Source organism: Nelumbo nucifera, chromosome 2, assembly GCF_055504915.1.
Source record: "Nelumbo nucifera cultivar China Antique chromosome 2, China Antique-T2T, whole genome shotgun sequence".
NCBI classification, from domain to species: Eukaryota; Viridiplantae; Streptophyta; class Magnoliopsida; order Proteales; family Nelumbonaceae; genus Nelumbo; species Nelumbo nucifera.
In genome coordinates this window covers 111,940,851-111,967,717 of record NC_142650.1, presented here as the reverse complement: position 1 = coordinate 111,967,717, position 26,867 = coordinate 111,940,851, and the positions used below count along the sequence as shown (strand labels likewise).

Genomic DNA, 26,867 nt, shown 5'->3' with positions numbered 1-26,867 from the left:
TCAAACCGGTAATATTGGTTTTTGGAAAACCGGTAATTGGAATTGAATTGAAGTTAGTCGGTTAACCGGTTGACTGGTTTCCAGTTTCCAGTTTCGTTTCCTGAGAAATAAAAGGAAGGGCATGTGACAATGACATGGGCTGGTAGAGTGATAGTGGAAGGACGTAGGAGTGGGACAGACATAAAAACCTCAGAGAAGACGTTGGATTGGGGTATTGGCATGTTGCCATGAACAAATCGGGGATGTGCAAAAAGTTAGAAATAAAATGCTATATTTATCAAAATTAAAATAATAATAATAATAATAATAAAATAAAGCGTTATGATTTTACGAGATCCTCCGTACTCTCTCATCGAGATTAGGATTTTTAGCCATCAGGGCGAGGATGGAGCAGTGAATTTGAATTTAGGATTGGGTTTGGGGCAATCAAAACACGAACCTGCCTCACCCATTGCCATTCCTAGTTGTACTATAGATAAATCAAAATACAACGTTCCAAGTAAAAGGGTCCATCTACAAATTTTACCCAATCTTTTTGTGTTATATCCATTGCTTGCCCAACTATTTGAAGTTACTTCTATTTGGACGTTAAAATTGTATATTGGCTTTAGATTGCATGGTCGATCCATTTGATCTAGGAATTTGTTATGCTTGGGTTTGGTTTTGGACCATAAAATCGTATGTGGGTTTTAGACTAGACAGTTAGACCATTTGACCCACGAATGCTCATGGCTCTGGGTTTGGTTTTGATCCTTAAAACCATAAGTAGGCTTTGGATTGGATGATCAGATCGTTTGACCCAGGATTCAATCATGGCTCTGGGTCTAGTTTTGGACCTTAAAACCATTTATAGGCTTTAAACTAGATGGTTGGACCGTTTGACCCAGGAATCGATCATGGCTATAGGTCTAGCTTTGGATCTTAAAATCGTATGTGGGCTTCAAAAACTATCCCTATTTACATCTTCTTAATTATGATAATGTTTAAATCAATAAAATTATGTTTTTATAAAAATATAATTTTTATATGCAAATTTGTTTTATAAAATTATGTTTCTTATCACAAAAGGGGTCCATCTGTGACATGGGATTGGCATCTAAGCTCTGGGTCTAGTCCAACAAAAATTAAGGTCCGAGTCTAGTCCAATTAGGGGTAGCCATGAGAATTATAAGCACTGTTCAGTTATTGTAGTCACGACCAGTAAACTTTGCGATCACTCTATAATTATTTTTCATATTATAATAATTTATCTTTTATTTTCCAATATAAATTAATTAATAATTTTTCTGAACATGTAATAATTTATCAATATTTTGTTTTCAAAAATTTTCTGAACTAATAATAACTTATCCTTTATTTTACAATAAAAATTGATCAAAATTCTTTAGCTTTTAATATTTCTAATATAAATTAATCAATGATTTCCGAAAAATGTAAAACTTTATCAAGAATTTTCTGAAAATGAAATAATTTTTTTTTCAACAATTATTGCAATAATTTTAAATATTTTTTGTCAATTCAATTATTGATATTTTATTTTTCAATATAAATTATTCAATAAATTTGTTCACAAATTAGTTATATTTTATTTTCAAAAATTAATTTCGATAAATTATTAACTTTTCATAGTTAACCAATATTAATTTACTAAAAATTAATCTTTTTGGTAAATTACAAAATTTTTATTAATTAATATTTTTGGCAAATGAATTTTACAAAATTACCAAAACCAATCTACAAACATTAGTTACCAAATTTATCAAAAATAGTATATCTAAATTAATTACGAAATTGAACAGAAATAGTTTACCAAAATTATCAAAACTAATTTGTCCAAATTCACCAATATTAATTTTGTAAGCTAATAAAATTGTGCTATACTAAATTTCTCTAAAATTACCATAATTGATAAAATAATAATTTTACAAAATTATCAAATTTATTGGTAATAAGATCTTGAACCCATTCCCCTTCCGTTACTTCTAACCCGTTCAAAAACACCGACCATTAAGGACCAAAATTTTGAATCTCTCATTTCAAGTGTATTTAGTTTGTTATTTAGTTCCATTTTCTTAGCACCTATTCATTGTAAACAGTCAACAAATATTATATATGAAGTAAATAGACAGACCTCACTGTTTGGATCTCTCTCTCTCTCTCTCTCTCTCTCTCTCTCTCTCTCTCTCTCTCTCTCTCAAGACTGAATTGAAGCATGCGTCAAGCCTAAACACCAAAGGTAGAGGAATCATTGAAATTTTTCACCACAACTGAACTCTCCTCTCATGTTCGTTCATTGTAGGTAAGGCCAAAGACTTTGGACCCATCCCATTTTTCTTTTCCAACTACATTTCATTGTTCTATTGTTACTATTTTTCCTTTTTAAGATTCATTTATATGTATGAATTGCAAATTTTATAATGAATATTTTAATGTGCTTTTGTTATTATTCTAAACTAATATATCATTTGCAACTCTACATCTAGACTTTTTTGTTATAAATTTAGATAATTCATTATTCATGTCATGAATATGAAGCAATTAATCTTCTTAATGCAATTTAAGATATATTTGGTTTGATAGGAAATAAGAAGGAAATTGAAAGCTGAGAGTCATTAGAGAGAGGTAAAGAAAAACCAAAGCCGATGTATGGATTTTTAATAATAAGTGTGTCATTCTCAATATAGATATTTGTTCCCCATCCCCAAACACACATAATCATCATGGTTCCACACAAATAAATTTATCTATATATCTATTTATCCAAAAGTTATGATACCTAAAAGACATTGTATTGGACAGGCTTCGACCAATCAAGTTATCCCCTTTAACTTTAATCCACATTAGACTCCAAATCCTCATTGTATTTTTTTTTCATTTTTTCATTTTAATATTTTTAATTCCCTAATTAATTATGTTATCTCATTGAATAACTCCTAAAACCTACCCTTTCCTAAAATTCCTCTTAAACTATCTCCTCCATGTAATTTTTCCTAAAGCATCTCTTAAATATTATCTCACATCCCCAATGGACTATCTAACCCTTTATCTCTCTCTCCACCTTCTGAATACATTGTATAAATTAAACTTTAAAAATTTAAATAAGATAAATCATAAAAGTAAAGTAATAAAAATTAATACATTGAGGGTTGTGATTCAAAGTTTTAGCCCACAACTAATGTAGTGGTAAAGTAGTTAAATTTCTCAACAAAATAGTCCACTAGGCACAAATGTTCTTTGCATTTTGGCCAACTCCATTGGCAATAAGATAAGAATTGTGAGATTTCATACTTTTTAGTCTCAAACTCTTTGAGAAGAAAGCTAGAACTTTATATATCACTCCATTTTTATTGCCACTAGTGTAACTACTGTACGTCCTATTCATATCAAATGGTGTAGGTCATTTAATACCTCATAAAAACATCATGAAAATTCTCCATTCCTACTTAGAAGGACCTAATATAAAAATTATCATATCATTATATGAAAATTCCCCATCCCCGCTTATCGTCTCATTACACACACACACACACACTAAGGAAGTATATCTTTTTTTCTCATTTTTTAAATTTTTTATTTTATTTTATTCCATGCCATTTTCCCAAACAACTAATGGATAAAGAAAGGGAGATTTGTTTTTCTGATCTCTAACCATACAACACCACTATCCCTATTTTCTCTTAAATTATCTCTTATTCTAGTTTATCTACGAAATTATCTCTATTCCCTATTTATCCTCTCCCCCACCCTTCTTTATAGATTTTTCATTAGACATTTTTACCCTTTTAGCTAAGCAAACAATGGGTATAAAAGGGGCATATATGTCCTTTACTCTCACTTCAGACATTGCCCACTTATAACTATTAAAAAATTAATACCGTGTTGAAACCATGAATTATAACTGTTCAGAAACTACCCACTTAATACCTTAATTAATTTTTGGATAAATGAATTACAAAAAGTGGCCATAAATTATAAATAGTTTTGTCTTAGAGATACTACCACATGCTGTATCATGCCCATATCGTTGAGTATCGGTGCGTTTCGGCACCGTATCGGTCGATACGCTACCGATCAACCGATATAGTACAATTTTACTATGGCGGAATCGCAAATAAAACTCCCTTCGAAAGAGGGCTTTTAAACCCATTTCAGAAGCCCTCTTTCTTTCCCATACCCTTCAAAAAGGTTTTTAGCCTTTCTAAATACACAAATCTTGTAAAAATTTGTCAAAGGATCTATAAATTTGTAAGATTTAATAAGTTTTTCAAGGTTGTGAAAAAAGGAGTGAAAATAAATATATTTTTTCAAATTTCTTTTACATTTTAAGCCAATGTTAGAAAAGATAAGGAGAAAGAAAGTGGTTTGCCCCTGTCCCTTCGGTTGGGGGGCTTCGCCCTCCAGCCCCCAATCCCCCTTTTTGATGTAGCCCAATTTATTTTTTTGAGTTAAGGGGGTCCCGCTCCACTTCGCTCACTCGCCTCCACTTCGACAAGACCCCCCCCCCCCCCCGTTTTTACAACTGTTATGCATTTTTATTTTTCTTATTATAAAAGATTTTTATTAAAGACCTCTTTGTGTTCGAAGAGGCTTACGCCTCTTGCATTTTGAACTATGCTTCATGTCTCTAGGTAGTGGAATGCCCCCATGTTTTAAAACATTGATATTTATTTATTTTTAATTTTTAGAATAAAATATGCAAAATAATTATTTCACCTATTATGTCCATAAATCCATTCATTTTTTTGTTACATCTTTACTTTTCTTAATTTTAATTTAATTTTTATAATAAAACATGCAAAATAATTATTTGAATAAAAATAAATAATTGTTTAGTTTTTAAAAAAATAGAATAAAACATGAAAAAAAATTACTTGATCTATAATGTCCACAATTAGATAGTATGTTTTCGTTCCCGACTTCCCGTTTATTGATTATAATATGTTTTTTTTTCAAAAAAACCCACTAAAACATGTTATTTTTATGCATAAATAGTTCATTTATGTCTTATATTTAGTCACATTAATGTTTATTTATGATTTATTAGAGTATTTATAGCATTTCCATGTGTTTTCTTGCGTATCTTAATTTTTCGTGCATATCCATGCGTATCCAAGGTGTATCCTGATGTCTCTTAAATTTGCCTTTCCAATACGCATAGCATTTCAGATACTTTGAACCTTGAACACAACATTAATTATAATAGATTTAATAATATTCAACAATGAGAATATAAAATATAAGTAAATTAAAATTTTAAATATTATTGAAATAATGAAAATAGATTGAATAATTTAGAGGTATTGAATCTTCCAAATAACAAATTTATGTAATAAATTTCAAAAAAATAATTTTAATAGATATTAAAAATAGAATATTAATTACAATTAATAATGAACTAATAATAGTAATGTTATTTCACTCATATCAATTAATAATTCTATAAAATAACTTTTATGAATAATAATTGTAAAATCTTTAGCAATATTTATTATATATTCATATGTACTAAAAATATTATTTATTGTATTTTCAATAATTATGTATAAATCTATTTTTGTTTTCTTATTTAATAGAAAGTTCTCAATAATTATTGAATACTAAATTGTTGTTATTTATTTATTTTTAACTTTAACTTGTTGTACTTATTAGATTTACTGTATCATTATTAGAAATTTATTTTTAGTAATTATGTATTTTCTTTATAATTAATTAATATTTAATAGAGATTAAAATATTGTTGAATATTACACTATTTATTATCTAATCTAATACATTTTTAGTATTTATTGTATTCTTGTAATTATTGTATTTAATATATTTTTATTATTTATTTATTGTATTTTCATTATAAATTTATTTTTACTAACTATGTATTTTATCTACAAATTTTCAATAATTATTGATTATACTACTAATTTATTTGAAATTAAAAGAGTTCACTTGTTAGTTCGATTTGATTATAATTATTTGGCCAACCAAACTGACTTGGTTGAGCTGGGGAGTTGGTCACTTGAAACTAACTGACCATTAGTGAAACTGGACAACTTGAGTTATATCGATTAATGTTTTAAAAACTGATTCAGAGACTAACCCACTTTTGCCACTGGGTTGCATGTCACCGGTTCAACCATTCAAGTCAAATGGTTCAAACCATTCTAAGTCATTAGGGGTGATAATGTGTCGGGCTAGGCTGGGCTGATTTTAGTACTAATGGTAAGTGCATTAACCTAAGCCCAACCCAACCCAACCCACACCTCGGGCCTAGATTGCAAACCCAATCTTAGACCTACACATGCCCAGGCTAGGCTTATGGTTTTTTTAGGCCTAATGAGTAATGAGTCTGGCCTATGACATCAATAATAAAAATCTAATTATTTCATTTATAAATAAAATAAAATATAATACATGCAAAAAATTATGGCACAAGTCGAGGTTAAAATGGGCTTGGATAAGCTTTGGGCTTGCACACAAACAAAGACATGGGGTCCATTTAATTCTTAGAGTTCGTTTGGCTTAGCTTACCTATCCCTTTTCGGGTTGGTTGGTTTCATCGATTTGATGAGTGACCTTAGTTGAAATTAATTATTGTTATTTTTATTACAAAAAATGTGAAAAATAATATATAAAGTCTAAAGAATTATTAATTATTTAAAAAGTTAATATATAAAACAATTGTCTAGTATTTCTATTATTTACCTTTCACTTAACAAAGTTTGAAGTGAAAAATTTTAATAAATACTTAAATACTATAATGAAGTTATGTAATAACTTTAAAATATTTATTAAAGACACAAAAATAATTATAATATATTTAATAATGTTCAGATTATTAATAATTTGATATTTTTATAAAATTCATAACGAAATTGCATAATTACAATATAAATTATAATTTACAGATTATTCAATTTCATAACTAAATATTCTTTTACAAATTTCAATAAAATATTATTTAAATTTTAAATAACAAAATATTTTACATAACTAAATTTTCAATATCTAAAATAACAAAGTTATGTATTAAATTTAAAAAATTTCTTAAACAAAAAACTTCAATAACGAAATCATGGTTTAAATATTATTAAAAAATATAAAAAGTAAATTGAATAACGAAATTATGTAATAGCTTTAAAAAACTATCAAAATCACAAAAATAATTATAATAGGCTTAATAATCCTTGATGATAAGAATATAAAATATAAATAATTTAAAATTTTTAAACATTACTGAAAAATGAAAAATAGGTTAAATTAAATAATGTGGAGGTATTAAAGCTTCCAAATAACAAAAATATGTAATAATTAAAAAATATATATATATATATATATATAGTTTATTAACTATTAAAAATATTATTTTACTTGTATCAATTAATAATTATTGAAAATCATTTAAAATAACATAAAACGGCTAAGGAGCAACAATTAGATTGACACTCTCAAGTAACAACATTTTCTATTATTTTTTCTTCTTTCCTCTCTCCATTGTTATTTTATTTCATTTCATCTCATCTTCTCCTCTTTCCCACCCCTTTCATCATCTTCTTCTTATCTCCACCTTAGGTCAGTTAGATAGTTGCAACCGGTCTCTCTGTTTCGTTCTTTTCTTTTTCTATTTCTACATAATAGTTTTCTATCTTTTCATGTCATTTCTTTCCCTTTTCTCCTTTCTTATTTTGTTCATTATCATCCTCTCCTTTTGCTATTGCCATTAGACCTATTAATGGACCGGCTTGGCCCAGCTCGATTTAAGTTAACCTTGGACAAGATTTCAGGCCTACAGGCTCGAGTCTAAAACATTGGGTCTGACCTTTCTTTGGGCTAGGTTCGGGATTTCTCAAAAAAGCCTAGCCCGAGCCCAAGCCCGACTTGATAATATATTATATAATAAGAATATATTTTATATAATAAACAAATATATATAACATATTTTTTCTTTATTTTTTCAAGTAATAGTAAAATCTTTCATTGTTTTTTAGGTTTTGAGATCTTTTTATATAAATAAAATAGTTTTTAATTGAATAAAAAAGAAAAAATATTTTTCTAATTTTTTGTCCGGGCTCGGGCTCAAGACCTAGGCCTGATGGTTAAGCCGGGCTTGGGTTCAGGCCTGAGTATATTCTTCTAATATAAAGGCAAAGCCTGGCCCGAACCCGGTCCGACGCGGCCAATGAACAAGTCTAATTGCCATAATCCACTCCATTTCTCTTCTTCATTTACTTTTTTCCCCTTCTCCTTCACTGATCTAAAGAATACAGTAGGCATGGTGGAATATTAGTGAGCACGCAGGAGACATGAAGGAGTTCCCTCAAGAAAGAATGATTTTAGTTTGGTTAAACGATTAAATCGACTGAAATGCATTTAAAATTAGTTTTATGGTTTTATACAAGGTTTTTGAACTGCCGTTATTAACACCTGATTTTTGAACCGACATTATACAAGGTTTTTGAACCAACGCGGCCCACCCCCTGAACCCTCTGATTCACCTTGAACACCCGATCAAACCCTTCCGGTCACTCATCGAAAAATACAAAGAACTCGAGTTTCAACTCAAAAACCCTTAGATCCACCATTAAATCTTTTTGAAACCAATCTGATGACTCCAATCAACACCCATTTGCACCTCAATTCTCAGTTTAGACGCCACCATTAAATCCTAGAAAACCTAAAGTACCTACCCACAAATTTCATATCAAGATTCCTTCATTTACCCTTTCATCAAACAAAGATTCTATTCCAAGCCCTCTTATCAGCCTATACCCTCATAACCCAAATCCCCTCAATCCTAACACATACAAACTAATCAGACCATATCATTAAAATGTAGATGCACAAAAACACCTGCCCACAAAGCTTTAATTGAAAATTCCCTCGTTTACTCTTGCATCAAACCAATATTCTGTTTTGGATCTTATAAATGACTTAAATTCCTACCATTTCGACACTCCTAAATTGATCAGACATTACCACCAAATCTTAGATACTCTAAAATACCGACCTATAAAATTTCAGCCCAAAATACCTTTTTTCGTCCATTTATCACACCTAGGCTCCATTTTAAGGCTCTAGATTGAATGAACCACTACTCTTCCAAATCTGCCAAATCTGGGTCGAGTTGGATTGAGTTGGACCAATCCGATATTTTCAATTAACTCAAAATGTCCAAAATCTCATCCTTCCAATTTTTAGTCAAAAGTTCCTCAATTTACCCATTCACTCAAAATATTCCGTTTCAGCCAATAACACCAGCTCGTACACACAAAACCCTCAATGCGGTCGGACGCACCTCGAACCTCTACATTTTAACTCTTAACCCAAACCCCTCATTATTGGACCTGGTTTGAACCCCCTGAACCGACTTTTACCCGAGAATCCGATACTGCGAAATTATCAAAAAATACCCCTGGATCCCCTAAAAATTACGAAGCTGCCATCGCCCCCTCTAGAAATCCAACGCTCGCCCTAATCGAGGGATACACTGTTCATCGTCACTCTTGTTCAAACAGTACCTGAGCGGCGGCTGCATTATCACCGGCCATCGATCTCTTCTCTCTCTCTCCCTCTCTCTCGCTCTCTCCTTCTCCTTTTTCTTCTTCTTCTTCTTCCATTTTTTTCCAATTCGAAGAGAGGCACTGTTCACCTTCTTCTACCTCTGGATGCTGAACCAGCGGCGAAATTCGTTTCAATCTTTTTTGGGCCCCTCTTTCCTCTCTCTCTCTTCTTTTCTCCCTCTCTCTCTCTTCTTCTTCTTTCTTCCCTTTTCTTCTCCCTTCACTTGCTTTCTTCCTTTTCCCTGACCGGCATCACTTTCAGGTCGTCTTCAATCTCTCTCTGAAGTAGAACCAATCACGGGGAAAACCTCTTAACTGTGAAATTTATTTTGTTTTCATCAAAATTTCGGTGATTTCTCACCGTTTTTATCAGATCATTCCTATTCCCCAACAACAACATCAGTTCCCTTCATCCTTTCGGTTCCCAAAATTAGTCAAAGGTCCTCTGTTCTCCATTGTCATCGATCAACCAAGATCATTAGAAGCGGCAGCTAGAGTCATTCCTCTCCCCATTTTAAATCAGATTAGCACCAGAGTTTAGGAACTACACGATCATCTCGGGCCAAAATGCTGTCAGGTAACTTACTCCCAAGGTTCTCTTCACAAACTGTTTTTCCTCTTACTATATTGCCAAGATTTGATTTAATATCTAACTATTCTACCTCTTGAAACTAAAATTATATTGATTACAAATCCCTGTTGATATTATATTGATTTAATATCTAACTATTCTACCTCTTGAAACTAAAATTAAAGTAAGAGATGTCGAATTCACTGAGTTATTGGGTAATAGGGAGATATGGTCGGAGGTGGCTATCACGTTCAGTCACCGGAGGGTCATTCATCTCAGATGAAATATTTGTAAATAAAATTAATTCAATGAATAAGGGGAAGGTGAGAGCAAAGATGACAAGAGGGAACAAATGACAAGGTAAGAAAAAAAGGAAAAAAAAATATTAATTAAATTAGATCAAAGTTGAAAGGTGAGGTTAGTATAGATTTAGACATGTTTAGGTGGTAGGAGGGGACAAGTCACCGAAAGGGGAAGGATAAAGGAAATGAAGAAAAAATGATATAAAAATAAAAGAATAAAAAATAAAGTAAAAATTTAAATATAATTAAAAAAGATAATAAAATAAATATATAAATAAATCAATAAAAATAAAAATAAAAATATTAAAAGATTCTATATATATATAGAAAATAAAAAATGAATAAAAATAAAAATAGGTTTCTATAACAAAACAACATAAGCAAATGATAAAAATTCAATTAAAAAGAAAAAGGAAATTAAATAAAGACATATTTAAGTAGAGGATTTTTTTTTTTTTTTTTGTGATAGTTTGTTCATGAGTTTGTTTAGCTTCATTGTCTATTAATTGTTCTTGGTCAATGGTTTGTTTGCTCTAATTTGTGCTTATTGCGAAATCCCATGTGGGCCCCACCAATTGGACTCGGGAGAGGGGTGCCTAACTTCTTTCCTCTCCCATCCGAGTCTTACTCGAACTGGTTTTGGAGTCACTGTTAGAACCAAACGGTTTTGAAAATCATTCTTGGAGGTCCCATCACCTCCATTTTCATATCTAATGGATGGTGACTCTATTTCCAACCTAGGTGAGCCGTTTTCCTAATGCTCACAGCTAGAGGTGTAAATCGGGCCATGTCGCCCGCGGCTCGGCCATGCACGGCACGGCACGACACGACTGAGCCGGCCGTGTTGCCTGCGGGCCGACACAACCTAACTCATATCCCAACCCAGCATCACCCATATATATATATATGTATGTATTTTATATATTCTATATATAGTTATATAATATTATATAAATTATAATTATATAATAATATATAGTACATAGTATATTAATAAAATAAATATTTTTTTTAATTTTATTATACTAATTTATTTAATTATTACATATATAAGCAATTTTATACACAAAATTCATATAAAATTAAAATTTTAAGTTTTTTTGTCAATTTGTTTTAAATAAATAGCTTTGGCCCGATGCACGGCCTGGCACGACCCACGGGCCGTGTCGGGCCAACCCCCAAAATTTTCATCGGGGAGGGCAGCACGACCCGTGACGACCTGCGGGCCAGCACGACACGACCTGCACAAAGTGTGGACCACTTTACACCTCTACTCACAGCTGTCGACCTAGAAAATGGTGGCTAGAACGACTCTGGTTCCGAATCATTTTTTAAAACATTAGTTTTATATGCATCTCAATCAGATTCAGTTAATAAAATAGACAAATTGGTGGTACCAGTTCGGTTGGCAAAACTAAATTAAACGTAACGAACCGATCTGTTTTCAAACAAGAGCCCACAACTACTTATAAAATGAGTCCTTCTATTATGTCTACCTTACCATTCTCTCATTTCATTAAGCTCTATTTCTCTCTACGTTTCTTTCTTTTCAAGCTTTTTTTTTTCTCTTACATTTTTTTTTTCATGGCAACAGAAGCAGGAGAGGGAGCCACTGGAGCAAAGGGAGGTAATACTAATATATTCTATTTCTTTCATTTGACTTAGGTTTCTTTCTCTTATTTTATTGTTTATCTGGAGTTGCAGATTTGGGGAGGAAAATCGATGACAAAACAGAGGAAGTCAAAGAATCAGTTGAAGAAGCTGAGAAGAGACAATATGCTGCATGGAAAACATCGATGAAAGAAATGGAGTACATTGAAAACAAAATAAAGGAGGGAAACGAGGATTTGCTCAGGGAAGTGAAGAGAGAAATTGGGGAAGTGAAGAGAGAAATTAGGGAACTGAAGGATTTGATGAGAGAAATACTCGAAGAGATAAAAGAGATGAGGAAGACGATGGTGAAAACTGTAATCACTGTTTCATGTGTGGTGGTATTTGGAGTTGCAGTTTTATATAAGAAAATGTTTTAGTGAGTGGAGAACTCCACTCAATAATTTTCTAACTCTTTACCTTAAATGCTGATTGTTTTAGTTTGATTTTACTACAAACAATTGGAGTGGATGTGTTTTATAGCCTTATTTCTTGTATGATGCATTTGCAAAGTAACATAATGCATCTCACGGCCAAAGATGCTTGTCACCTCTGAATCCAAGCTCCAGCTTTGCAATTGGAGGTGTCAGCACCACCAGGCCCGAGGTAAATTTCGCGAATGCAGAATCCTGATCTTGATTAAACTTTGAATATGAAGTCCTGAATTAGATATCTAATTTTAGCCTTTGCCAAAATCCTGCGAGAGTTTTTGCACTCCGCTGAACCAATGCATTGTTTATCTATACTAATAATTAATATTTTAACTCTATTTCTTCCATATAAATAATTATAACTATGAGTATCTTTCATTGTCTCATATCTTTAAAGATCCTTTGAAATACCAACAAATTGTGAACTTGGGCTGAAGTGTGGGGTTTCCGCTTTCATTCAACTTCTTGTGGCATCAATAGAGCTACATTAACTAGGATCCCATGTTGAGAACCACAACATCCTAAAGAGTCTAATTCCTGGAGTAGAAGAGCAAACATGTTTTTTGTGACAAAAGTAAAAGTTGGTGCTTAACCAATCATTTTTAGTATGTCATTGATAAATGTTAGAATGATTGAGATTTCACTAGGACAAGTGTCGCAATACCCTTGGACCAGGAGTAAAAACTTCACTAGATGATGATGCAAATTGCATAAGCAATTGTTCTTATATGAGTTGAAGTTTTTATTCCAAATTGAATTGAGAATTTCGTAACTCCATGAAAAAGAAAATCACTACTTGTTAGTATAAGGCTTGTTTACCCCCCAAAACCAAAACACCCCTGTCTAGCCATTCTCAACAGTTCCCCAAAGAGTGATGCAAGTGTGTTATTTATACTTTTCGGAATGAGCCTCAAAGTTGAGACTCAAGGCAAGACTACCTTATATACCTTTTGGAATGAGCCTCAACCCGACAGGCTGACACAACCCCCCTCCTTTGAGGCTTGGAACAAGCAGTGTTAAACAAGATCACATTGGAGAAGTTTCTCATAGATGATAAAGATATCTTTCAAAAATTGAAAAGAGTTTTCCCTCACAAAAAAGCTGGTATAATGCAAAGTGTAAAAGTTACCAAATGGCCTTAGTTTCTCCCAAATGTCTCTTTCCTTAAAAAACACTGTTTTTGAAGAATGTGTGGGCCTGTTTTATTAGAAGTAAAATACTGAAAGCTGACCTAGATGTTGAACACCCTCTCAATAAGCACTTGATCTAGATTTATAGCTCTTATAAGGCATAATGTAATTGTTGTCTGGGTTCCTTATATCAGCGGGGTTCAGCAGCCTGAATTTTATTCTTCCATTCTGCTGTACCTAAATTTTGCCTTTCTGAGGTAGAGCTTTACCTTTTATAGAGATTTATTTCCTTTCTAATTTCCTTCTTATTCAGGGTTGTAATTGAATATAGTTCATTCAGGTTTAAATTATTTATCTAGCCTCTCCCTAGTCCATATATTTCCAAAAACATGATAGGTTTGAGTGACTGTTAACCAAAATAAAAAGCATCAAAAGACACAGAAGAAAGAAATGAAATAAATAATAGAAAGAAAAAAAATGTCTGAATGAAATGCTGGTGAAAATCTAAAATGTCAACTCCAGGTATTTATTTCCTTATCTGGAACACTGTTTTTCTATATTTCTTTGTTAAGGAAATTTTCATTTACTGTTGCTGATACAAGTATGATTGAGTACCTGGACATAGTAACCTCCAGTGAGGAGAAACAACATTAGGACCAAAGAGGCAATCATCCGAGCTCTTTTGATGCTTAAAACAGCATCAGCAACGAGTTCCCCTACTCCCTAAGTACAGAATTAGATCAGATTAGTTGTTGACTTGACAGATGACGACCCAGTTAAATTATTTGTAGGTTCTCTACTTACTTGGCTTGTTATACTACAATCAATAGTACTGAGAGAATATTGTCATGAAGAAGCAAGGGACTGCACAAACCTTAGCTTATCAAAGTAACCTCTGTATCTCTCTCTAAATGTTCTCCTTGATAATATTATAAACTGCTCCCACCAACTCATGGTCCACTCCTTAACTTGAATAGCTAACTGAAGGTGCTGTGGTATCTTTTCCGTGGCATTGGTTCTCTGCTTTTTCTTTAGGTTCCACCCAGACTTTGTACTTCAATTGTACATACTGATAGATTGATATTTCATCACAAGATAAGCAACATTAATGTCCTTTAGTCACTGCTGTTGTAACTCATAAAATGGAAATGAAAAACCAAATATTATAGAAATTGTCACCAAGTCTTTTGGGACACTTATGTCGTTAACTTGCCCAGTTGCCAAGTCTAGCAAGAACTCTGCAGGGTTCATGGCTATCTGAGGTGCAAACCTCAATGATGAGAAGTACTCCATGGATTCTCTAGCATTCCCATAATACAGAGGACATCCCTCTGATATGAGCAAAATCTTGTTGAACATGTGGAACATTCTACTTGAAGGTTGATGAATTGTAATGATAATTGTCTTTCCTGCCTATGGATCCACTGAGTGCAACCATTAGAGTAGTCATCCTCCTCTCTAGCAAGCTTCAGTTCTAGGAAGTATAAAAGAGAAAACGTTACCTTAGCAATTCCTTGAAGAATATGAAGAAGCTTATTTGCAGAGGTGGAATCAAGGCCTGAAGTGGGTTCATCAAGCAACAACAATGAGGGATCCATAAGAATTTCATAAACAACACTAGTCCTTTTCCTTTCGCCTCCAGATATTCCTTTCACAAATGCTCCTCCTATTCTTGCATGGCGACATATATGATGAAAAAGAGAGGGCAATCACAGTTACTCATTATAACTTGTAATCATGTAAATCACTTCATACACATTCAAGCCTCATTTTCATCTAATTAATCTTAGACCTTATAACATGAGTGTTCATCACAAATTTTCAATGGAGAAATTTAGATCTAATTGCATTAGAAACCTCATACAAACCTCTCAAGGCCTAGTTCCTTCACAATCATATCTACTCTTGCAAACTTCTGTTGTTGGCTCATGTTGCTAGGACGTCTGAGAAATGCAGCAAAAACCAAGGTTTTTTCCACTTTTAATTGAGGGAAGACAACATCATCTTGGGTTACAAATCCGATCCTGTAAATTCAAGTGTTCTCCAGTATTATATAAAATACAGTCTTCATATAAAAGATTATGGTGATTATATAGCTAAGCTGATAGCTGAGCTGGATCAGTTCATCTGGGACAGACCCCAAAGGTTGGAATTAAACTAATACACATGAAAAATAGATTAAATCATTGACCTGAGCTGCGACAAGATTTCTAATTTGGCTAACCTCCTCTTAAGAGCCGGATTATATGGAAGGTTGTCTTTCCGCTACCTGAAGGTCACATCAAAGCAAGGATTTCTCCAGGGCCTATGCTTCCTGTTGCACCCTTCAAAATGTGCTTGTAGTTCTCTTGGACCAAGTTCAACTGAGACATCATAGCCTTCACAGGGTTTCTGGAGGAAGTGTGCCTGTTTTTTACCTTATATTCCACACCTTCAAGTGTGCCTTCACAGGGTTTCTGGATGATATTGTATCACCTTTTTCTTTGGGGAGTTTTGATTTTTATGTCTTCCAATGGTTCTGTAAATTTCACTTGTATGTATTTCATCCAGTTTTGTTTATTTTGTTATATTGATAAGGTAAGATGAAGTGAATACATTTAGGTATTAAATTACTTCCCCATTTGAAGTATGATTTCTCTCTCTCTCTCTCTCTCCATCAAATAAGAAGGACAGCTAATATCACTTTGTTCTTTTATCCATTAAGGAAAAAAGAAATGGAGAATAGTTTTCTAAGCAAGCGTTTGAGCAATTTTCTGGTTCAGTAGTCTTCTGCATCGATGGCTTTTTTCTTTTCATGCAACAGTAGGCCAATTATTTGAGTTGACTTGTATGCCGATTATAGCAGCACACATGGCACGACACAAGCAATGAGTTTTAGCTTTCAAGTTTCAACTTGAAGTATTGACATGAAATAATATTTGAAAACGTACAATTGCATCTAAATTTTTATGTGTAATAAGTATAGAGCTATTAGTCTCAACTGCTGACAACTGATGGGATAGCCCGTCTGAGCATTTTTGGCACCTTGTTATATATTTGGAATCAAGACCCTTGAGTCCTGATCACAACAGTACTTTTATGTAAATATTTGTGAATCACAAGTTATATTTGCCTAATGTCGTCGTTGTCAGTTGACTGGGAAATTGGCTGGAGTAGGTTACATAGCAAAGACTCCACCTGTTTGCCTCTGGACATAGAGGCAAGGAGGCCCCAATCTAGTTGAGCTCTGCTGGGCTAGAAAGGCCTCAGTGGTCAGGCATATCTAACCAGTCAAACGTGAATTAGTGTTGGTGTGTCAGAAATTCAAACCTGAAGTGAACTAGTGAAGCATACACCCTATAGGATTGGTGCTAGTTCTAGCCCCAAATGATGGTCCTCATCAAGGTCAGCTCAGTACCCTTTCTGAAGTTTTGTCATTCTTCCACATGGATCCTTTTTCCCAATTGGTCCCCTTGGTTCAAGTGAACACCATGTTATGCCAGTAGCCTCACTGAGGCAGGGGTGAATAGAATTTAGAAGTATTGAGGATTAATTCTCCAATGATGGAGTTTGTAATTCTTAGTGGTGGCTTGGCTAGAAAAGGCTATCTGCCCTCAAGGGGTGCTTGGAACATGATAGTTATACAATATATAATTATATAAAAAATTAATTGTGGCTGATCAAAACAAGAATCCAGCTTTTATCACAAATACAAATTTCTAGTGTTCAAGGATAATTATAATTGATTAAATTCTGAGTGGATTGTACACCTTTAGCTAAAAGGAAAAAAATCACAAGTCAAATATATACTTATATTAACCAATCTAAAAAATCAGTACTTTTATTATAGCTAATATCAGCTAAACATAGATAGAAAATATACTAAGCATTGCTGACCCTAGTGAACACAGGAACCAATTTCTGTAGGCTGATAGTTTGACTATAGACTGACAAGTTTTGTTCTAATTTCTATAGGTGGTGAGTCTGGTCTACTACCCTAGAACGGAATAGCCTTATCACCAGTTTATAGACACTTGTTGAGGCCTTATCCCTGTGCCATGATAAATTAACCCATCCACCAAGTCCTGCTAAGCAGGCCAGCAATTCAAGCCAGTCGCTACTCACTAGCATCTCAACCATCCACCAACTTTCCTAATTGTTTTACACATCCACTGTCAGTACTTGCTAATGAATAAATAGAAAAGAAAGATGATTAAAACAATTAATCAAATCAACAGTAATAAAAAACACCATTCATGTCCAACTCTCATCCTTCAACTGGAACACTTTCCTTTATATTCTCTTATGACAGCATGGATGTCCAATTTGGCTATGGACTCAGTCAAAGAGAAAGGCAGTAAACAAGAATATCAGAATGCCCGAAACTGAAATCTCTGGAACATTTTATCTACAGACCCTCATAAGACCAATACTAAGGAAGCTGAAGAGCATGCTTCTTTTTGCAGAAATGTTGTGGGATTTTGTTCATGCTTCTATCTTATATTTTGATTTGTAAAGTGCTTATTTCCTTTGAATACCATATATAATGCTAGTTATTAGAAGAAGGTTTGGATCTCTGGGTGCATTCTTAGTGCAAGGAATGTTGGATAATTGTCTGAAATGAGTCCAGTGCAGGAATAGATGAGGGTCATCTGGGGCCGGTGCACAGTACACTCTGGTGTAGGTGTAGACATGGGGACCACACCAGTTTGCAGTGAAGTTCTTTGGGTCGGACATAATTGCATGTTTCCATGCCTGGAGAGCTGCGTAGGTAGTCAGGAGTCTTGGGTTTGGGAGAGGTGGAAGTGGTTGATGATGAGAGGGTTCAGAGAAGAATACAAGGACAGATAAGAAGCCACAGAGGGCTGAACTGAGAAATCTGTTCCTCATTTTGCCTCGGTGGCCTGATATCTGGGGAAAGGTTTGAGTGGAGATTTATATGGGCATGATTACTTAGTCACTCAACTACACCAAAGCATCCGCGGGTGTTGCTGTTAGCAATTCTCCAATAGGCCCTTTTGAGTACCTTTACAGCATGCAGCCCCATGGTTTTGACAGAAGGGACAGGACGATTTTCAAAGATGACGACGGTGTGGCTTACCTTGTCTACTCCTCAGAGGATAACAGTGAACTTCACATTGGGCCCCTGACTGATGATTATCTTGATGTCACCCATATAATGAGCAGGATTCTGGTGGGAAAACATAGAGAAGCCCCTGCCATATTCAAGTATGCCTTTTTTTTTTCCCATTTTTGATCGATAAGTCTAAAACATCTTACTTCACCCCTAGTACAACTGTTGTCTTGATTGGTTATTTAACTGTCCTGATCTGTGAGGAATTAAATGTTTATGTTAAATATATGTGGTTAGTACATATATTTATGAGAGGTCAGTACATATTTGCAGTACAAAAAATAATCACAATTGTTGAATTTGGTTGAGAAATATGCATTGCTGCTAGTACATGAAATGGATTAGATCTTGAGCAGATGCAACTGTATCCAAACCCAAATATAAAAAGCCTAGTTGAATCCAGGTTGAGATCCTATCCAGATCAGGGGGTGTATTGATATCCAATCATTTCCCATTCATGTTGGATTATGGATTGACTTTCCATATCTAGTCTAGATTGCTATTTGAATCTAGGTAGGGTTACACATTAAAATGCTTATCTTCTGATTACAAATATGTGAATTCCAATCAGCATACAAGTCCCTTTCAATCAGTATACACCACCCATATGTGAATTCCAACACTTTAAAACTCTATGGTGTATTTTCATTCTAAATTAGTTGTCATCATTTCAGTTTATTTTTAACCTTTTAAGTTTTTTAAAAGTTATTTTCTTCTCAAGATTTCCTTTTGGTGTAGGTAATATTGACATCTCTTGTTCACAAGAAGGAACTGAATCTAAGAATCATTATGAAAATGCATGGACTTGGGGATGGTCCCTATTGGATGATTTCTTATGCATATTTTCTTTTCATATCATCAGCTTACATGTTATGTTTGGTGATCTTTGGTTCATTGATAGGTAAAGTGCAATCAGATGGGGATTTTCCTTTTTCATTTTTAATTTGTTGCTTGGGTTTCTTTTCAGGTTGTACTGATTTCTTTAACTCGCAGGGTTAAAGTTCTTCACGCTCAATGACTACAGCATACAGTTTGCCTTCTTCTTCATCTTCGTAAATTTGCAAATATCCTTGGCTTTTCTAGTGTCAACGGCTTTTTCAAAAGTTAAGACTGCTGCAGGTCTGACTACGCTTGACCCATTTTATCTTATGGTAAAGAGTACTTAAAGCCTACTATCTCATATGAATTGACATGTTCATGATTGCAGTAATAGGGTACATATGCACATTCGGATCAGGGCTTTTGGGTGGCTTTCTTTTCCATTTCTTTGTTCAGGATCCATCCTTCCCAAGTGAATGTAACTGCAATAATCAGGATGATAGCAGACAGTGGGTTTGAGCTACATGGGGAACATATCAAGGAGTTGCATGGTCTGAACCAACTCATCGGTGGGTTTACTATTTGGGGACTTAGACGTGTAAGAGATAGAATGGGTTCCAAGGAAGCAAACTTGAAGGATAAGCCACATCTTCGATCCTTGAAATTAACATGGTGGCCCTCGGATTGGAATAATGGGGTAATAACACCGTCGGTGGCTCCAGATGAGGTAGCATTGTGGGTTTTGTATGGGAATAATGAGGTAGCACCAATAGAGGAGGAAAATGTATTGGAACAATTGCAGCCACATCAAAATATAAAGAAGTTGATCATAGAGGGATATAGGGGGATGAAATTTGCTTCTTGGATGATTAATTCGTCATTGCTCCCAAATCTAGTGAAAGTTGATTTAGTGAATTGTGCTAGCTGCAAATCTCTAGATTTCTCAGGTCCACTCCCTTTTCTCCAGGTCCTAAGACTATTTAGATTGGAATCCTTAAAGAACATTATCAGTAGATTGAGAAAAGGAGAACCATTCTTCCCATCATTACAGCATCTTGAACTCATGCATATGCCTAATTTGGAGAACTGGTCATTAGTAATAGATGATGTTAATGATGGTGTAGCAGAGCCACAAGAATCATTATCATTGTTCCCTCTACTTCCCAAGCAATGGAGCATAATAAACTGTCCTAAATTGGAAAGTATTCCATGGGGTATGCCTGCTGTTGAAGAACTGAAGCTGAATGCTTTTTGGATGATCAAATCTTTGTCGCTCCCAAATGTTCAAGAACTGAAACCAGATGCTTCTTGGATGATTAAATCCTCGTTGCTCCCAAATTTAGTGAAAGTTGAGTTAAAGGACTGTTTGAGGTGTGAATGTCTTGAATTATTAGGTCCATTCCCATTTCTCCAGGTTCTATTGCTAGATAAATTGGAAAACCTCAAGAATATTATCAGTAAATTGAGAAAAGGAGAAGGATTCCTCCCATCCCTGAAGCATCTCCAACTCATGGACATGCCTAATTTGGAGAATTGATCAATATTAATAGATGATGATGATGATGCAGCAGAGCCTTGGGGTATGCCAGCTGGTGAACAAGTGAAACTAGATGGTTATAGTGCCAAACTATTAGAGTTAATACTGAAGAACAGGACAGTAGATCAAATCCCAACGGCAACAATTACAAATTCCTCTTCTACTTCTTTTTGCCCTGAAGTAAGGAGATCACTTTTGCAAATTACCCACTGCGAAGACCTAAAGTCTTTTGCAGAGGAGGCGATGAATGGCTTGAGTTGTATCCGGATTTTAGAAATTTCAAAGTGTAAGTTTGACATCATTGTGTCCTCAAGCAGTGATGCAGTGCCTTACTGATCTTGAGAAACTAAAAATCAAGGACTGTCCAGAGTTTCATTCATTGGAGGGCATTGGAGGCCTTGTAATGCTAAAAGTTTTGAAGATTGAAGGTATGCCAAAGTTAGTTGAGCTACCAGAGGAGCTGGGAGAGCTCAAATCACTTCAGAAGCTTTGTCTTAGTCAGTGTTCCAATCTGTCATCTCTACCTAAAGGTGTGCAGTGTCTAACAGAACTACAGAAACTACAGATTGCAGATTGTCTAGAGTTGCATTCATTGAAGGGAATTGGAAGCCTTATGGCACTAAAAATTTTGAAGATTAGAAATATGCCAAAATTGGTTGGGCTGCCAGAGGAGTTGGCAGACCTCAATTCCCTTCAAGAACTTCAAATTCAGCAATGTCCCAATCTGTCATCTCTACCTGAAGGTATGCAGTGTCTAACAGAACTACAGACACTTCAGATTGCAGATTGTCCAGAATTACATTCATTGGAGGGGATCAGAGGTCTTATAGCCCTAAACATTTTAAAGATTGACGATATGCCGAAATTGGTTGGGCTGCCAGAGGAGCTAGGAGACCTCAATTCCCTTCGCGATTTTCAAATTCGGCAGTGTCCCAATCTGTCATCTCTACCTAAAGGTATGTGGAATCTAACAGGACTACAAATACTACAACTTGTAAATTGTCCAGAGTTACATTCGTTGGAGGGCATTGGAGGTCTTATCGCTCTAAAAGTTTTGGAGATTGATGATATGCCATAATTAGTTGGACTGCCAGAGGAGTTGGGAGACCTCATATCCCTTGAAAAGCTTCATATATCTACATGTCCCAATCTGTCATCTCTACCTGAAGGGATGAATCGTCTAACAAAACTGTCTACGCTATGTATTGAATATTGTACAGGGTTACATTCATTGGAGGGCATTGGAGGTCTTATATCCCTTGAAAATTTGGAGGTTAACCATGTTCCGATGTTGGTTGGGCTGCCAGAGGAGCTGGGATACCTCAAATCCCTTAGGCAGCTTCTTATTTGGTGGTGTCCTAATGTGTCATCTTTACCTGATGGTATGCAGCACCTAACAGAACTACAAAATCTACAAATTATGCAATGTCCTCAATTAGAGGAAAGATGCTCAATCAATACAGGTGAAGATTGGGCTAAGATATCTCATGTCCCAGATATTCATATATGGTTGTGTTACTGATCTACAGAGAATTAATTAAGGAAACACAGTCTCAACTTTCACATTCCCATACTTTCAACATCATATTCTGTCATCATCCCTTACCACTGTTCCATCCACAACGTCCTTGAGCTTGACGCCAACCCATTTCTTCAGGTTTGTAATCATTTCACTCCATCTTTATAGCCAATTCCATGGGCTTATTTTATCTTCATTTTTGGACTTGATGTTAACGCCTTCTTTTTTTTTTTTTTGTATTATCTGTAGCTTCAGGTTCAATCAAGGTGCACTCATTATTATTACCAATTCAGAATTATGTGATTTCATTTCAACCACTCTGTGGGCAATACCTTTTAGGGTTCAACTGCACTTTGTTCCAGTTGAACAAGTTTATTCCTTGCAGATCAAGTGACAACAGATGATATATTTCATGGTAATAAAATAATTGCTCTATACTTATAAAAAAAAACTAATTGCTCTATTCATTAATTTCTCTTGTTTATAAATGGTTCGTGCTATGTAATTTATTAATAAGGATATATTCTGTCTTTTGCTTTTGTTTTCATTCTTGGCAAAAAGAGGAGCACCAAGTTACATTAATTAATTATTATTTTTTGGGTAATGCAACACAATTCTTTAGTGTGTATCCTATGTAATTTGAAGAATTACAGCAGCTATAATATCCGATTACATTGAAAAGTCAACTAGAATTTTGTTAACCTTAATGTTCTGACTTAGATGATGCATTTTGCTTTTTTCCTCTTCTCTTATAAACGTCATAGCAAAGTAAAAGGAATATAGATCATCATCAACTAAATGAAGGAGTTATCTAACCAGGTAACCAAACATGGGGCCTATCTTGGTGTCATTGTCAGAGGCACACATCTGAAGTCTGTATTCGTAGCTACAGAATAAGTGGGAACAGTATAGTCTTTTTCAAAAAGCTTCCTTATTATTAAAAGTCCAAACAGATAAATAATAGCAAAATATTAAGCCTGTTTGCTGCTTGAAATGCACAGTGAAGAGCCTTGCATTGAGCTTTTACACTCCTCTCTGTTGGAATTTTTTGTTCTGCTCCAATACTTGAATGAATATGATGGCAGGAAATTATTCAATTTATGAGTTCTGTGCTTGTGATTTGTGTTTGTATATGGACATTTATTTTGTACTCCTTGTAAGTGTTATTTTTTGTGTTTGTTGCATAGCTTCTTTTTGTCCATTCAATTTTCCCTCTTTATTGTTTCAGAAAATTTTATCATCACATTGTTTAGTGTAGAAATGTTATTATGAATATAGGTTTCGGAATCTCAAAATTATATCAATTACTGATGTTCTTAATGTGATAAGAGTACTAAGGAAAAAGAAAAAACTGACAAGGTCGACCTTTATGGATCTTCAGTCTTCTATTCTACTTTCATTTTTGAAATTTTATGCATGGTGGGTTTATACCATTGGGTTTCTAACAATGCACACACACACACACATACATATCTATATCTATATCTATCTATCTATCTATCTATCTATCTATCTATCTATCTATCTATCTATCTATCTATCTATCTATCTATATATATATATATATGTAGATATATATATGTAGATATGTAGATATATATGGGAAAATTCCCGATCAATACCCTGTACTTTGGCTCGAGTGACAATTTGGTCCCTGAACTTTAAAATGCGACAATCCAGTACCCAAACTTTCAAAATGTGATGATCTAGTACCTTCCTTTAACCAGTCCATTAATCAGCCGTTAAGTGGCATTTGAAAAGTCAAAAATGCCCTTCAAATGTGATCTAATTCTCTTTATCAACCATCCAAATGTTGACAAAAAACTGAACAGTCCCAAATCCTAGCCTCTTCTGTTTAACAAAGTTGGTGACTGTTTAGAAGAATCTAGAATTTGGGACTGTTCATTTTGTTGTCAATTTTTGGATGGTTGATAAAGAAAATTAGATGGCATTCTTAGGGCAATTTTGAGTTTTCAAATGTCACCTAACAGCTGATTAGCGGACTGGTTAATGGAAAGTACTGGATTGTCACATTTTGAAAGTTTGGGTACTAGATTGTCGCATTTTGAAGTTTGGAGACCTAATTGTCACTTCAGCCAAAGTAAAGGGTACTGATCGGGAATTTTCCCTATATATATATATATAAACTTATAAAGATATATAAAGTAAGGTTAAGGCAAAATTTGACTAGTGTGAGATGAACATCTTGCCTGTAACATTCTTTCTTGTACATCTAAAGAATCATGTAGGGACCATCGTTTAATGATAAAATCCCATGTTGAGAAATATGGGCTATGGGTTCAAATATGAGAGCAGCCACCTTGTGCAAATTTGCCAAAGGTTAGGTCTATATCATGTAGGGACCAGCATTCTGGATAGCAGCAGCAGTTATTCTTATGTGGTATACCTTTTATTTTTGTCTTGACACCATGGTTCAGTCCCATTAAAAATTGCAGAACTCCTGTGGACCACTTAGAATTTAGAAACCAAGCTATTAAATGAGTTTGCATGTTTCAGATGAAAATAAGATAGAGTCAAGTTCATTCATAGGATCATGGCAGTAGCATATTCAGGTACATTATAGATTAAATTCATTTCTTCTCTTAACCAATTCAATATACTTATTTTATATTCTTTGCTCTTTCTGTATCTTTTCATGTGTAACAGGACCAAGTGGAAATTCTCCACGAATACAGAGAGGGCAACCACAAATTGTGGATATTCTTGCAAGCTTTGATGTGAGAGGATGGAGATTATATTTTGCAATCAATGCAAGACCTCCCTCATGAGGCATGTGTTGCAGTTAAAGAAGATTATTGAGATTGCCTAACTAGAATTAGGCATTGTTTACTAGATCCAAATGTTTTGTGAAATAAAAATCGGAACTAGAGCTGGTTTCCTTTTTCTTGTTTTCTGGTTGTTCATTGTTAAGGGGTAAGGGGAGGTTCATGGTCAGTTGGAGGGGTTATTTAGGAGTGGCTCCTCAAGTGGAGTCCCTGTTAAGCCTTCTCCAGTTGGCCTTGGCTCTTGGTTGGAAGATGGGCAGGGGAGGTACAAATCCCCTATGTCTGGTTGCAAACTTGCAATCTGTCTAGGAGGAATTTGGGTCTCCTTGAAACCTTTTCTAATCTAGTCTTTTCTTTTAAAAAAGCTTGTGAGCCAGATAGATGTTTTGATTTGCTTACATGTGGGAATTACATGATACTAGAAATGCTTTGATTATTACTTTTGTATTTTGAAATGGAATACTAGAAATCATTTTCTTATAAAATAATCTCACAATTACCTGTTCGTACCAACTAATGGTGTTCGTAGGATCTCTGACTTATTGTAGCAGAGACTAGGGCCGCTGGGGGGGGGGGGGTGGTTAAGGGGATAGGTGTTGTGGTATAAATTGTTTCCGGGATGCTCTCGACCAATGTTCATGCTTCTAGTGGTATAATAGCCACTGTAAAATTTGATGGGACAAACTATTTAGAATGGTCTCAAACAGAGAAGCTTACCATTGGAGGAAGGGGAGGAAGGGATAAGCTAGGATTCATCATAGGCAAGGAGGTAAAGCCGAAATCTGATGACCCCAAGTTTGCCAAGTGGTTTATTGAATGCAGCCACATATTGCTCATAATTTCATGGTATGAAATTTATGAGTCAAGTTGTATTCTGTTTGCTTTCTTTTTCAATCCTAGCAAAAGAAGAACACCAAATTAAACATTGGTTAATTAATTATTTATTAATTCCTATACTCTTTATTGTCTTTTATGGGGATGTTAACAATTTACCTTACAGTTTTACCCAAGAAACAGGGTCAGGAGAAAAAAAAAATGATACTATGGAATATAATTCATTGGTTCATATCCTAAGTAACTTCAATAACAGCTTATTAGATGAATCTTCTCTTTGCTCTATTGAGTATTGCTTTTATCAATAAAGCAACAAAGGTGTTAATATGTGTAAAACCTATTTACATTGACTAATCAACTAGAATATTTCGTTGACCTTCTTCTCAAACTTTATGATGCATTTTGGTTTTTTGTCCCTTCTTGTATAATTGTTGTAACAAATTAAATGGACTATAAACTACAATCAATTACCAGAAGGAGTTATCCGACCAGGCAACCACAAATAGGGCTTATTTTAGTGTCATAGGCACATTTGAAGTCTGTTATTGTAGCTACAGAATGAGTTCACTGTAGTCTATATTTCCATAAGAAACTTCAACTAAATCAAACACCCTTCTAAGTCTT

The 26,867-nt window shown here is 34.3% G+C and overlaps 1 protein-coding gene and 1 pseudogene across 6 annotated transcripts; one reads left to right on the top strand and one right to left on the bottom strand.

Moving 5' to 3' along the window:
- Positions 1-2,175: 2,175 nt before the first annotated feature.
- Positions 2,176-25,894, top strand: LOC148802818 (putative disease resistance RPP13-like protein 1). 6 transcript variants are annotated; one of them, XM_088899204.1, is made up of 8 exons: positions 2,176-2,299; positions 12,019-12,051; positions 12,129-12,680; positions 19,487-19,649; positions 19,742-19,867; positions 19,956-22,761; positions 22,873-23,038; positions 25,291-25,894. In XM_088899204.1, exon 6 carries the CDS (start codon positions 20,064-20,066, stop codon positions 21,102-21,104), a length of 1,041 nt encoding a protein of 346 aa, XP_088755330.1. In that variant the 5' UTR covers positions 2,176-2,299; positions 12,019-12,051; positions 12,129-12,680; positions 19,487-19,649; positions 19,742-19,867; positions 19,956-20,063; the 3' UTR covers positions 21,105-22,761; positions 22,873-23,038; positions 25,291-25,894. The 6 variants fall into 6 exon arrangements, with proteins under 6 accessions (XP_088755330.1, XP_088755329.1, XP_088755326.1 ...); XM_088899203.1 differs by lacking the exon at positions 2,176-2,299 and adding an exon at positions 9,431-10,128 and having other exon boundaries at positions 22,879-23,038; XM_088899200.1 differs by lacking the exon at positions 2,176-2,299 and adding an exon at positions 9,431-10,128.
- Positions 12,191-16,007, bottom strand: LOC148802819 (ABC transporter G family member 26-like; annotated as a pseudogene).
- Positions 25,895-26,867: the final 973 nt, after the last annotated feature.

Coding starts and splice junctions, on each gene's coding strand:
- LOC148802818 (XM_088899204.1), top strand. CDS start 20,064: ATGATAGCAGACAGTGGGTTTGAGCTACATGGGGAACATATCAAGGAG.